This window comes from Ursus americanus, chromosome 9 (genome assembly GCF_024610735.1).
Source record: "Ursus americanus isolate L20-20 chromosome 9, mUrsAme1.1.p, whole genome shotgun sequence".
NCBI lineage: Eukaryota > Metazoa > Chordata > Mammalia > Carnivora > Ursidae > Ursus > Ursus americanus.
This window is the reverse complement of record NC_142135.1, coordinates 21,932,547-21,946,922: the sequence shown is the minus strand read 5'-3', so window position 1 is coordinate 21,946,922 and position 14,376 is coordinate 21,932,547. Positions and strand designations below refer to the sequence as shown.

General features: G+C 38.4%; 1 protein-coding gene and 1 pseudogene across 1 annotated transcript; both read left to right on the top strand.

Moving 5' to 3' along the window:
• Positions 1-506: 506 nt before the first annotated feature.
• On the top strand, positions 507-1,081 carry LOC123797662 (large ribosomal subunit protein eL34-like; annotated as a pseudogene).
• A 3,012-nt stretch (positions 1,082-4,093) lies between these two features.
• UTP23 (UTP23 small subunit processome component) lies at positions 4,094-8,924 on the top strand. The gene is made up of 3 exons (XM_045805761.1): positions 4,094-4,348; positions 7,366-7,540; positions 8,436-8,924. The coding sequence occupies exons 1-3, from the start codon at positions 4,161-4,163 to the stop codon at positions 8,817-8,819; spliced, it is 747 nt and encodes a 248-aa protein (XP_045661717.1). The 5' UTR covers positions 4,094-4,160; the 3' UTR covers positions 8,820-8,924.
• The last annotated feature ends 5,452 nt before the right edge of the window (positions 8,925-14,376 follow it).

Sequence of the window (14,376 nt, the reverse complement as noted above, 5' to 3'; positions counted from 1 at the left end):
ATAAAAGTGATAAAATATGATTCCATTTTTGAATAACATAAAGTGGCAAAAATCTCTAACTATATGTATGCAAACGATGTGTAAGTATATGAATATGGGAAATTGCTGAAGGATACACAGTAGGTTGTCAACGTTTTTTCTGGGCAAGGGGAGAAGGGATGAGTATCTTTGTGTTGTTCCATTGTTCCACTTGTTATGATAGGCATTTTTGTAATTTGAAAAATAGAAAAATGCTTTAAAAAGTGGAGCAGCCTCCAGATCCAACCTTCAAAACACTGCCTGCCATATACGAAAATTCACAGTAAGCAATTCCAGGATGAGTCTATCATAGGGGATCCTAGTGAAGAACTTGGTAGGCCCTCAATACAGTTTACCTAAGTTGCTTTAAATGATTTATTTAGGGAAATTATTTACTCAGAACACGTGTTAGCGAGCCATAGTTAACCTTTAAACTTGCAAGCGCTTCTTTTTTTCTCTTCTGGGGATGGTGTCCATAGGCATTCAGAATGGTCCAGTGTTTGACCTACCATCGTAGGCTGTCCAACAAAACAGCCTCTAACAAAAGTAAGCTGTCCCAAACCCCTGGTAATAGAATCATTTACCTTTATCCAAAAAGGTTGGGAAATCACCAAAATCTGCATGTCGTGTGTGCCCAGGCCGACTTTGAGGAGTTTGTGCTGTGAGACCTAAAGTACTTATGAGGTTGTCTAAAACGAAAAAACAGGAGCACCTGGGTGGCACAGCAGTTAAGCGTTTGCCTTCGGCTCAGGGCGTGATCCCGGCGATCTGGGATCGAGCCCCACATCAGGCTCTTCCACTATGAGCCTGCTTCTTCCTCTCCCACTCCCCCTGCTTGTGTTCCCTCTCTCGCTGGCTGTCTCTATCTCTGTCGAATAAATAAATAAAATCTTTTAAAAAAAAATAAAAAAATAAAACGAAAAAACAGGTCAGCAGGGCCTATGGTGGTTCCATGTGTGCTCAGTGTGTTCGTGACAGGATCAAGCATGCTTTCCTTATCGAGGAGCAGAAAATTGTTGTTAAAGTGTTGAAGGCACAAGCACAGAGTCAGAAAGCTAAATAAAGAAGCTTGAGTAATAAAAAAAATCAAAAGGCAAAAAAAATAAAAACGTGTTAGCTACATGATGTTAGAAGGAACATTGTATTCTTTTTGAACTAATGGATGTTAACCAATGTTTATAAATATTTAAATATGAATGTAAGGCACAATAATGTCACAATAGATCTTTGTGAATTATCTGGAATACTAACATTTATGAAATTAAACAAAATAACCTTTATGAATTGTATTTAATGTTTACCTATTTAATTCCATTTAGGCCATGAATCTTTCATGAAAAAGTCTTGTTTGGGAATTAGTCACACCTTACAAGAATAAATCATTCTGTCAACTTGGCTTCATCAAAATTTCATGAAGAAAAAACTTCAAAATCATGTACAACAAATCATATTATAAATTATATTTGATCCAGACATAATAAAGAATATGAAGAGCATGAAAAAATAAAGAAAAATAAATTAATTCACTACCTACCTGAGCTGAATGTCTATTTGGCATGGAAAATGTCCAGTGTAGTGACCTAAGAAACAAGCTAGCAGCTAGCAAGGCTGAGACATTATTGTTCCAGCACTATAAGGTCAAAATTATTTTCAATGACTATTTAACAATGATATCGTAATAATTTTCAAAGTAAAATTTCAGATTTAAATTTATACCTAAATAGTTCAACCCATAATGGCAATATTTGTCTTCTGCCTTGGTTGTGGCCAAATATTGATTTTCTAATACTAGGTCATTGACCATCAGACCAAAAAGTATTCATTGGACTACTTACCGAAAAGGTCTTATTGGATAAACAGTGATGCTTGACTGCAAACCTCACAACATTAATATGCGTAATAACGACTTGGGAAGATTGTAATAAACGTCACTTCCTTTCTGAATAGGATCCCTATCCCTCAGTACATATTCTGAGCCAGAAATGGGCATTTTAAACAAGCAACAAGGGCTTTTTCTGCATGTCCCAGGATCATGTTTTGAGAAATACTGCTGTAACAGAAAACTCTGTTTTAAACTTGGTAATCACCGTTATAGACTATCTTCATGTTTGTGAAATAAGGATCTGGTATGCAAATGGCACTGTCATATACATAGAACTTGGAAAATTATTATGTTGTAGTTCAGTACATTAAAAAAAAAAAAACCAATAACTAGAATAGGACTCAAACGTCTAGTCCTACACCACACATTTTGCTCACTGGTTAACTTTAAAAATCAAATCAGTTATTTTAAGCCAGTTATTTGCCCACAGGCAAATCTGGGGGACAAAGAAGAGGTACTGCTCTTTTATAGAGGTAATCAGGGGGTTGGAAAGACTGGTATAAACAAAAAGTCCATTGGAGTAAACTGAGAACTTGTAGTGGCTTCTCGTTGGCTAAGTTGTGACCATCTCTCATTGGCTGGGCTGTTGGTGGGGCACTGGGTAAGGAAAGACTTTCTTCTTCCTGCTGGAGTAGTAAAGTAGTATCCACACACAAGGTCTGTCTCTTCCTGTTGCGTCTGTTATTCAATGAGCAGCGGGGTGTGAGAGCTCTCTCCGCCCAACTTCCCAACTCCATTACAGTGAGGTTTCCCCTTTATTATCACAAGTGAAATATGACGAATGGAATGGAGTTGGTAGATAAATCAGTGAATCTTTTTTTTTTTTGAATGTTTTAACAGTTTTGCAAGACGAGGGTGGTATAATTTCTCTGTGGTGGGAGTATAACTGGGGTGGGGAGTTGGCATACAGGAATAAAGAAGAATAAAACTGGAAAGCAGTGAGCAATTATACTCAAGGACCATGAATCCAATCCCATAATAACACCTTATAGCTTCCAGTTCCTAAATTTATTTTCAGTGAAATAAAAGCACCCATGTAAGTAACGTGCTGGGAATCAGGACGTGGGAACCATTATAGAATATATTAGTTCCAATTCCATAAACCTGTATCTTCAAATAAAACCCCAAATGCAAATAATACATCTCAATCATTTTGCAAATCACTTTTCTGTATTGGTTCTTTCTCTCAATCATTAGCCAAAACTAGATCTGGGACAGATTCCAGGCTAGGACAAAAATGCAAAATTTTATTTTCCCCATTATTTGATTATCTTGCTCTGAACTGAAGCAGATGCTTGGCAATTAGCTGCTGGGGAACAAATTTTTCTGATTAACTCTTCATTAATCAAGTTGACCAAGAAACTTGTAAACTTTCAGTCATCTTTTTCGTTTCCTGTTATTAGTCCAATATGTAGTCTTCATATCTCAGAGACCATAGACATATAAAGGGTTTTTAAAAATAGTCTAATCCTGCCAAACAGTTTGACAGTGCAGAACTGAACCCAGCTTTTTTGAATTGTTGCTCAAAGTGAAATGACTTGGGTTAGTGGCAGAACTAGGACTCAAGTTTAGGGATTCTGACACTTAGAAAGCGAAGCTCTTGAGAGTTTTTTTTTCCAAAACACTCCGTCTAAGTGATTTAGAATGGTCTTAAGGGGTGGAGGAGATGCAAAATGGTGCGATCTTCTGCCTTAAGTTTGACACTCAGTAACACTAGTTCCTATGGAGGATGGGTAGCAAGAACATTTGAACTACGAGCAGCTCTTAACGTCAGTCCTGGTTTCCAGTGATAGTTCTAACACTAAGGAACCATGTGCCCTTAGCCCTCCCTTCTTTGAAGGGAGGCAACCAGGACAAATCTGCCCAGTCAGACAGAGTTGTCCAATTGCTCTGATCCCTTCCCTTTCCCTACTTGGGAATTATAAACATTAAAGGAAATAATACGTGGTAAATAACTTAGAATAATGCCTGTAGCATATTAAGGTTCGATATTTTCGTTATCATTATACTGCCCATCTCTGAAAGGCAGACTACATGCACAGAAACGCTCCAGGCGCAAGCACTGGCCCGAGGGCACGCACCTGAAAGCGCGGGCACTGTGAATGAAACGCGCGCTCGCCTGGGCGTGACGTAACCAGGGGCAGGCCCAGCAGATGGGGGGCGTTTGCTTCCGGGGGCAAAGGGGCTTTACTTCCGGGAGGAGCAGGCGGTGGGGTAGGCGTCTTCTACCGACTCAGGTCTCGGTCCCTGTAACCCAGGCATGAAGATTACGAGGCAGAAACATGCCAAGAAGCATCTCGGCTTCTTCCGCAATAATTTTGGAGTTCGCGAGCCGTACCAGATCCTCCTGGACGGTACCTTCTGTCAGGCGGCGCTGCGCGGCCGTATCCAGCTGCGGGAGCAGCTGCCCCGCTACCTGATGGGGGAGACGCAGCTTTGCACCACCAGGTGGGCCAGGCGGGTTCGGGGAGGAAACCCGGGGATCCTGCGGGTGTGGTAGAGGCGAGGCCACGACGTGCAAAACGCCCCACCCACGAGGAGTTGACAGTGGAGTGAAGGCCCTAAGGAGGTCAGGCGATGTCTGCAATGTAGGTAGAAAGTACAATGCCCTGCAAATATTCGCGTCGTTGTCCTGGCAGATAGGACCAGTGCTTGGTAGTGCGACCTGCTTCGAATCTAGGTCCCAGACTCACCAGCTTTGTGATTTCCTGCGAGTTCATCTGTAAGGAAGAGACCGTAACAAGTAATGTTGCTGTAAGGATCAAACGAGGTACAGTGTATGTAGAGCACTTGCTGGTATTCAGAACCTACTCCCCTTTAAATGGTTGCTGTTATTTGCATAGCTTTTTCTAGTGTAAATGAAAAAATTTCGAGCCTCACAACTCCTCCGTGAGGTAACATCTTCGAATCCCAGAAAGGTAATTCAGAACTCGAGGTTAGGATCTTTGCCCGTGGTCATTTGTTTATTCAGCTGTTTTTACTAAGTTCCAGCCTTATGGCAGGCACTGCTCTAACCCTTGAGCATAGCTTGGTGAACAGGACAAACTTCCAGCCATCTGGCCAGTAAAGTGCGTAAGTCAACCTCCATGGGTGTGTTTTGACTCCCTCAGTGTGGGAACACTTAAGATGGAACCTCCTGGAGATTTGAGGGAGGATAGAATCATGTAAGGTTTCATAAAGGAGATAACTTTTGGGCCTAGTCCCCTGTCAGTTCTGAGGGGAAGGACTATTTTGAGTGACAGAAAAGAAAGAAGTTGACTTGTGGAGGCCTCTTGAATAAAGAAGTGGAGTTGTGCCTGGAAGAGGTTAGAATGCAGGATGTAATTGAAAGTGAAGCTGGGAAGAAGGTAAATCAAACAACATGAACTACTAAGAAACTTAGGGGGTTTCCCCTCATGGTAGATTATTTACTTTGAAAAAGTGGAAAAAATTAAAATGACCCATAATACCACACCAATGAATTACCACTGTCAACGTGCTATATCAGTCCATCCAGTTCTTTATCTACACACACACACACACACACACACACACACAGAGGAATGGGCTCTTACTGGGCATACGATATCATTGGCCTGCTTTTCTCACATAATACTGCTTCATGAACAGCTTTCCATATTCAAGTAGTGCCTCAAAATGGTTATAGACACCTCACAATGTTTTATCCCCTTAGCCTTCAGGGCTGCCAGACAAGTCCTTCGTTGGCTTATGCCCGGACTTCATCACTCTGGCTACACAAAACCTGTTCATTTACCCCTGTGTGCCATAGAAATATTAACATTTTTAATAGGGTGTTACAACAAAAAAGTTTGGGAAGTACTGCATGAAATTATATTCTATAGCATTTTTTCCCTGAAGAATTTAACTTCCAGAATATTTTATACATACACAAAAGTAGAGTAGTATAATGAAATGTCTATTACCCAGCTTTTGGAATTATTGACATGGCTAGTCTTGTTTCATTTACCACCCCCCCCCAACACACACACAGCTTACTGATGGTTTATTTTAAAGCATATTATTCTATCAATTCTTGGTGTGCATCATGAAGAGATAAATGCTATCAGACCTAACAGCTGTCTTTTAGAAAAGCTGATTGCAGCCGTGTGAGGGCTAAGTTGGAGAAGCAAGAGCGTGAAGGCAGGCAAACTCATTTTGTGGTTGTCCAATCAAGAAATAATGGGAGCCTGAACTTCAGAGAGGAAAGGCAGGAACCCAAGGGTTCTACAAAAGGACATTATGAGATAGATACCAACAGCCAAGAGAGGACTAACAGCTGATGGGGAGGGGAGGGATGAAGAAGAAAAGGTCAGTTAGGGTTTCTGACTTAAACTCAGCATCTGGGAACTTCATATATTCAAAGAGATAGCATGCCCTCGAGGAGAAGCTTGGAGGCAGGGAAATACTTGATTTTAGACGTGAATTTGAAGAGCTGATATACATCCATAGGAAATATTCAATAAATACTTGGCAGTTTGGGCCTAAAACTCCAAAAAAGAGTTCAAAACTAATGACTAGAAAGCAAAATCTCTTCTTAAAAACTAAAGGGATGATAAAGGGAGTGAGGCAAGGTAGAGTCTGACAAGGGCTGGCTAGAGCCTAAGAAATTTTTGGCTCAGTACTTTGTTTGTTTGTTTGTTTGTTTGTTTGTTTGTTTGTTTGTTTCTTTCTTTCTTTCTTTCTTTCTTTCTTTCTTTCTTTCTTCCTTTCTTTCTTCCTTTGATGTAAGAAGTGCCTGGGGAGCTTATTAAAATGCTATTATTTGGCTCCTCAAGAGGCGCAGATTTGGGGATGAGAAAGGTGTAGAAATTAGTGCGATTATCACTATGTCATTTGATATGAGTAGTTTTTAGCTGACACTTCGAAAAACACTGACTTACATTAATATGAAAATGCAGAGTGAAAAAAAGGAAGTTGTGATTGTTATTAAACTGGTGACTTGAAAATTTTTACTTTTCTGTACTGAAAATAGTTTATAGGTGTACCAGTTTGTACTTGAAGCAGAAGCATATAGCACTAAGATTGGGGCAAGACATCTGTTGTCAACTGCTTGGATTCACATTTCGGCTCTACCACTTATTAGTTGTGTTTGAGCATGTTACTTGAAATCTCTCAGAGTGAGTTGCTCTAAAATACGGATAATTTTCAAGTAAGGTGCCTACCTCTGGGATGTTTTGAGATTTAAGCGAGAAGTTATGTAAAGAGCAATTAGCATGCTGCCGGACACATAATAAATGCTCAGTAAATTTTAAATGTTATTCCTTCTACTCAGTGGTTGTATTTTCCAGGTTTTTTAAAGAGTGAAATGGCTACCATATGATTGGCGCCAACACATGACAAATTCAGATTGTAATGTAAATGTAAATTCAGATTTAATTTCTTAAATTTAATTTCTTGAATTTTATGTGAACAACTGATATGTATCTGTTATAATATTGAGCTGTTAATAACTTTTTTTTTCCCAGGTGTGTGTTAAAAGAGTTAGAAACATTGGGAAAAGACTTATATGGAGCAAAACTGATTGCACAAAAATGCCAAGTCCGAAATTGTCCCCATTTCAAGAACGCAGTGAGTGGCTCAGAATGTCTGCTCTCCATGGTTGAAGAGGGAAATCCTCATCATTATTTTATGGCAACACAGGTGATACTACTTTTAAAACCAGAGTCCATTTTAATCATTTCTATCTATAGTTCATATGGAGCTGTATATAATCAGAAAAAAATTAGGTGGAAGTGCTTTGTTAAAATGTTTCGACTTTTTAAAATGCAGGCTTGTAAGTTAATTTGCAGTCAGTAAAAGCAGTTGTCATTGGAGAATTTAAGGAGAGAACCTTAAGCATTTTGATTTTTCTTCTTTCTGAAGTTTTTTTTTTTAAATAAAATTGACAAAGAGATATGATTGTATATTTCAGGGCTCTTGAAGGGAAAATAAGTAGAACAAAGATTTTGTATTCTGTGTTCATCAGTGTTTTCTTGTGTTCCTTTATTTAATATTTTTCCTTAAAAAGTCATGTTTCATATTATTTGCAGTTGTGCTACCAATATGGAACGGTTTTGGACTTTTAAAGACTGGGAGGGGGAAAGAGAGACTCTCAGTGTTGATATCCTCAAATAAGTTCATGTACATACAGATTTGCTTAAATATGCTTTTAGAATTATTAAACCACACAATTAGCTGCAGAGCTGAATCTAGAATTACTTTATTGCTATTCCTACAACCTCTGTTAACATTCTTAACCCTTTTTGAAGCATGCCTTAGAGTAGAAACATGGGACATTGCCTAACATATTTACCTTTGCCTTACTTTGTGATTTGTGGTCCTAGAGTACTGATAAGTGTAGTTCACATTGTTGCCTCTTAACTGTGCACAGATTTCATGTTTGTCTTCCTTTTTTTTAAATCATAAAGTATATTCCCATTAGTGAGACATACTGATTTGAAAAGTAAAACTTGTGATCTCTTTTATTTTTACTATTTAAGGCCTCTTATTTAATTGTCATATTTGAACTAAACAATTCTATTTTTCCTTTTAATAGGATCAGAATTTGTCTGTGAAAGTGAAGAAGAAGCCTGGAGTTCCTCTCATGTTTATTATTCAGAACACTATAGTCTTGGACAAACCTTCTCCCAAAACAGTTGCTTTTGTTAAAGCAGTAGAGTCAGGTCAGCTTGTGTCTGCGCACGAGAAACAAAGTATCAAGCAACTCAAAGAAGAGCAGGGTTTAGTGAAAAACCCCAAACAGAGAAGAAGAAAAAAACACAAGAAAATAAGTGGCCCCAATCCTCTTAGCTGTTTGAAGAAAAAGAAAAAAGCACAGGATACAAAATCATCAGCCTCTGAAAAGAAAAGAAAAAGAAAAAGAATCCGGAACAGATCTACCTCAAAAGTACTTTCTGAAAAGCAGAATGATAATGAATGAATTCTTTAAATACTTCTAAAGACATTCAAATGTGAAAAGCAAATTTTTTTAAAACCGTGGAAATACTTAAAAGTCTTATTTTTATAAATAAATATTGACCCATAAGCCTTTGCCTAAAATTATTTCTTAAAAAAAAAAAAAAAAAGAGAACAAACCAGTGTGGATGGGTTTAGGCATTCTGGAGATTATTTTTCAGTGTAAAATTGTTGTATCTTTCTGTCTCACCACTGTCCCTACCCTCAACATTATATGCAAATATTGTACAAAAATCAAGTACAAAAAGCTTGTGACAAGAGGTGGTCCTCTTTCACATTCACAGAGGAAAATTGCTTATTCAATTCATGTAGCAGTTGTAGAATTTATATTTCCAAATAATATGACTATGCTGCTACCTTTTGGTCCATCCATTATTAGACTTTCTACTAGAAAGTGGAAATTTTGCTTACTTATATGACTCCTCCATTTTTCTACTATAGTAGTAGTTCAGTCTTTATACATCCCAAATAAAGTATTTTCATTATTAAGACTATAAACTTTCTTCCCCACTGAACCAAGTAGCCATGCTATGATTGAATTTATTTCTTATACTACTTTGTTCTTATTCTGGAAGTTAATAATGCCCTTATTTTCTTTAAGCATCTCACTTGGTTTTGCCACATTTTCCAATAACTCTGTAAAGGAACTTTGAGGTAATTCCTCACCCCTAGAGATACTTCTAGAGTCCTCTGTCCTTCAATGTGGAAAGGTTTTCTGCCAACTGTATTGCTCAGCTGCCATCCAAGCACTTCTTGCCCTTATCCAGAAATATACTTTGTCATTTCTGTTTCCCAGATTCTTTTACTCTTCTTTTTTGCTCTGAGGCAGCCAAGCTACCCTAGCAAGGTAATTCTTGATTAAAGATCATATCACTCAGTTCCACTAGAGAGTCTCTTAATTGTTTATAGAGTCCTAGGGAGGAAAAACAATTTTTTTGAGTTCCATTTGTCCACTAAGGATGACTATTTTCTTTAAAAGGAAATGTTAAATTCAATAGCAAAAATTCCAAAATAACACTCTCTTTAAGATTGCCTATGAATGTTATTTAAAAGGTGTCTAAAGGGTCACCAGAATTTTAACAGATTATGTAGTATATACATATTTTAAATATATACACATTTTAAATTTTTTAATAAAATGTCTAAAGGGCTGATTCTATTAGGAATTGAATAATCAAACTTGTCTTTTTCAGCCCTCTCCCCAGTTGTTTGAGTTATTCATCAGACCAAAACTGCAATGTTTCTGTGCTATAATATTGAAGTGTAAAGTTGGAAAAGTGGAATCCGATCATTAGCTTCTGACTTTGTGCTGCCTGTGACACCTTTGAGTAGTGGTTCTGAATCTGTATCATTAGGGTTTCACGATCAGGTATAAAGTACATCATGAACAACTTCTTGTAATGGCTAAAATAAACGATCTTTCTTAAATTTGAGACCATTTACATTTTCTACAGAAATATTTTCAATTGAGTTCAGAGATGCTGTTTTGGGTGGAAAGTGAAGTTATACAGCCTTAATTAAGTACACTAGGAATAACAGGTTGTATTACCTAGCAAGCCAGGTTAGTGCTTGATTGTCATTTCATGATTCTGTTTTCAATTCTTAACAGGAACATTTTTTAAAAAGAAGGCAAAGATACTAGGAAAAAGTGAATATAGCTCTATAGTTTTTGTGAGGAAAAAAAAAATTGTCCAAGAATTATGAGAGTTAGGGGGCGCCTGGGTGGCTCACTTGGTTAAGCGTTAAGTGTCTGCCTTGAGCTCAGGTCATGATCTCGGGGTCCCTGGATTGGGCCTGGCATCAGACTCCCTGCTCAGCGGGGTGTCTGCTTCTCCCCCGCCCTGTGCAGCCCCCTCCCCAAGCTCATGCACTTTCTCTCTCTCATAAATAAAAGCTTTAAGAAAAGGATGATGAGAGGATTACCAAATCAAATGTAGACAAAGTGATAAAGCAGGTGAAATGAACACTGATGATATTTTCAATATGCTAAAATGAATAAATTTTAGGTATTTCTCTTTTTAAAAAACAAGTTTTTTTGTGATTTATAAGTAGATAAATATTTGGTTTTTGTTCATGGTTCTTGGCTCACAGCTCTCAAAACTGCTGGAATTTCCTAAGTGATGAGAGCTTAAAGGTATCTCTTATGTTAATGAGATGGTTTCGGAAAAACATCTCAGGACGACAGCTGGTTACCTTTGGAGCCAGTCCTGTGATCAGAGGTTTGAAACTTCCAGTCCCCACCCCACCCCCAACCTCTGGGGCGGGGTTAGGGGCAGGAGAATGGCCATCGATTTAATCAATCATGCTTATGTAATGAAGCCTCCATAAAACCCACAGGGACAGGATTTGGAGAGCTTCCAAGTTAATAAGTGCAGACTGGGGAGAGTGACCCACCTGAAGAGGGCTTGGGAGCTCCTGCCCTTTCCCCACACCTTGCCCTATGCATTTCTTCCATCTGGCTGTTCCTGAGTCATATCTTTTTATAATGAACTTGTAATGTAGTAAGTAAAATGTTTCTTTGAGTTCTGTGAGCCACTGTAGCAAATTAATGGAGAAGAGCGTTATGGGAACACCTGATTTAAAGCCAGAGGTCAGAAGCAGGGGTAACAGCCTATATGAGTCTGAAGTGGGGAGGGAGGGAGGTGGCAGTCTTGAAGGACTGAACCCTTAACCTGTGGAATCTAATACTATCTCCAGGTAGATAATGTCAGAATTGAGTTGAGTTGTAAGATGCCCAGCTGGGCACTGCTTGTATGTGTAAGGACTAAGCCCCCAATATGCATTGAAATTGCGTCCAGGAAACGGAAATATGTATATTTATTCAGTGCTATCTGGTCACCTATTAATAGTGTCTGAACTGGAGACCTAGAAAAGTCGACTTATTTTTATAAAATAGTAACTTTTAAATCAAAATACTGAAAATACAATGTATTACAGTAATGTATTATTTAATATTTTAAAAGTGATTAATCGTATATATGAATTTGTACATTTATAAATTACTTTTAAAATATTTTAACAAAAGGATCTCAAATCTTTGTACAATTCTTTTGTGAATAGTACTCTCCTAACACTACCCCAGAAATCCTTAGTGCTACTTGCTTTATTTTTCTCCATATGACTTGGGGAAGGGGGCATGGCACCATGGCAGTGAACACATGTGATCATAATCCATTTTTGGCAAAAAGAAAATGTTGAGAGCCTCTGCTTTAGAGGGTAGGTACTAGTTTTGTTGGGGATAAAAGTGGAGTACATGTGCTTTTGAACTCTGAAGTTTGCCAGACCGAAAAATAGTGTTTCTTTTCTTTTTTTTTTTTTAAGATTTTATTTATTTATTTGACAGAGAGAGACAGCCAGTGAGAGAGGGAACACAAGCAGGGGGAGTGAGAGAGGAAGAAGCAGGCTCCCAGTGGAAGAGCCTGATGTGGGGCTCGATCCCAGAACGCCGGGATCATGCCCTGAGCCGAAGGCAGACGCTTAACAACTGCGCCACCCAGGCGCCCCGAAAAATAGTGTTTCTGAAAACCAGTTTTTTTTATGAACACTTCAAAAAAGTATTTGTAGTTGAGTTTGGGCAGGATTCTGTACTCCCTACATTTTCGAAGCCCTCCAGCCATTTCTCATCCCCACAGGTATGTAAATTAAAACTAGAAGTCATTTCAGAGCAGCTGAGTTTCAAAAGTAAAATTTCTTGTTTTCTATTTATGCACAGAGTTAAGAGAGTATTTTATGTCTCTGCACCTGATGAAGCAAGTTGTCTGTGATTTGACAGGTTTAATTAATAGATTTTCATGGGTGGATAGGATGAATAGTTTGTATTCTTAAAAATATTTTAAAAATATGTCATTGTACTATAGCTTTTCTTAAGAGTTCTAGTTTAGATGTAAATGAAAAAATACAGTAACTTGGTATAACTCTACCTGTCTGTATATTTTGAGATCCAGAACTAATTAGGAATAAAGGCAAAAGTGTCTGGACTGAGCTTAGGAACTGATTTCTCATATGATCCTAGATTGGAGGCCCCTGAATATTTAATCTTATATTCTTGTCAGTAAAAGAACTTCTGTGTATACCTATAAATGTATGTTTATAAACTACATAGGTTTACTACTGTGCATTATAAAATACACACAGAAAAAAAAATCCTAAAATGTAAAGGATGGTGAAGATAGAAGAAATTATTTAAAAATCTTTGCCATTAAATGGCTTCATTAAGCCAATATTTCAAGACAGAAGTTTTATCAATAATATTAGATATGAATCCACTTGAAGTACTTTTTACAATTACATTTTTTGTGAGGTCTGACTAGATCATTGGTTTTCCTTTATAATACTTATGACAATGTACCAGGCAAAAAAAAAAAAAAAAGAAGAAAGGAAAAGAAAGAAGGAGTGTACTAAGAGTAGGATGTCTCAATACGTATTTGTCAAATAGGTGGGAATGAAGTCACATCTATCAGAAAGGATAGCCATAGCCTGTCATCCAGTTTCCAGACCTAATGAGTTCAGAGGCCCAGAGCCCTCAATTTAAGGGGAGGCTGGGTTATTTTGAGCAAAGACCCTGAAGTGTTTCTATAGATTCCCTGTGGCCATTCTCTAGGGTGAATGTGCACCAGGGAATAGAAAACCCAGACTTTGGGGGAATTATTAGATACTGGTTCTCAACTGATGCTAATTGCTAGGAACCCAAATTTTGCTGCGCCTACGTTCGAAGTAGGGATTTATAGGGGTCAGGTGAGTAATTGAGCTATAGGCCAAGTTTGAATCACAGTGGGCTCATGGACCTGTGTTTTCTCCCCAGCTCCAGAACATATAATTGGGAAAGACACACTAGGCAACTGGTGTGTCCCCACGTTAGCTCCCTCATTTATGGACTAAGGGTTGCTAGGGTATGAAGAGTCAAGGGGAAGCTGTTGGAATTTCTCCTCCCTACCAGGATAGTAAACCCAAAGAACAGATGTCATCAGAGTGATTGCAGGGATTACTACCATCCTCAAACACTTGATTGATGCAGAAAGGTTGACTCCTATTGCATCTCCATTTAACTCACCTATTTGGTCTCTGCAGGAGGCAGATGGATTTTAAAGCATGACTACATTGTTTTGATGCTGATCAGAGGGTGACTCATTTGAAGCAGCTCTTCCAGATGTATCATCTTTGGTGGAACGAATCCACACAGTTCCTTGAACCTGATAGGGAAAATGCTTTCCTCTCTCCTGCCCCCCCACCGCCCAGTTTTTAACCATTTGCTAGGACCACCAAAAGCAGTATGTTTTTCCTTGACAGAGTCCACAGTACACCTTCACAGTCTTGCTTCATACTAAGTCAGCTTCCCTGCTCTCAGCCATAACACAGTCTTCAGAGATCGTGACCATCTTGATATTGCATAAAACATCACCATGACCCGCAACAATGATGGCATTATACAAATTAAATCTGAGGAGCAGGAAGTAGCGAATACTACAGATGTCTTTGTCAAGCTTTATGAACTAGAGGGTGGGAGATAGACCCTATGAAAAATC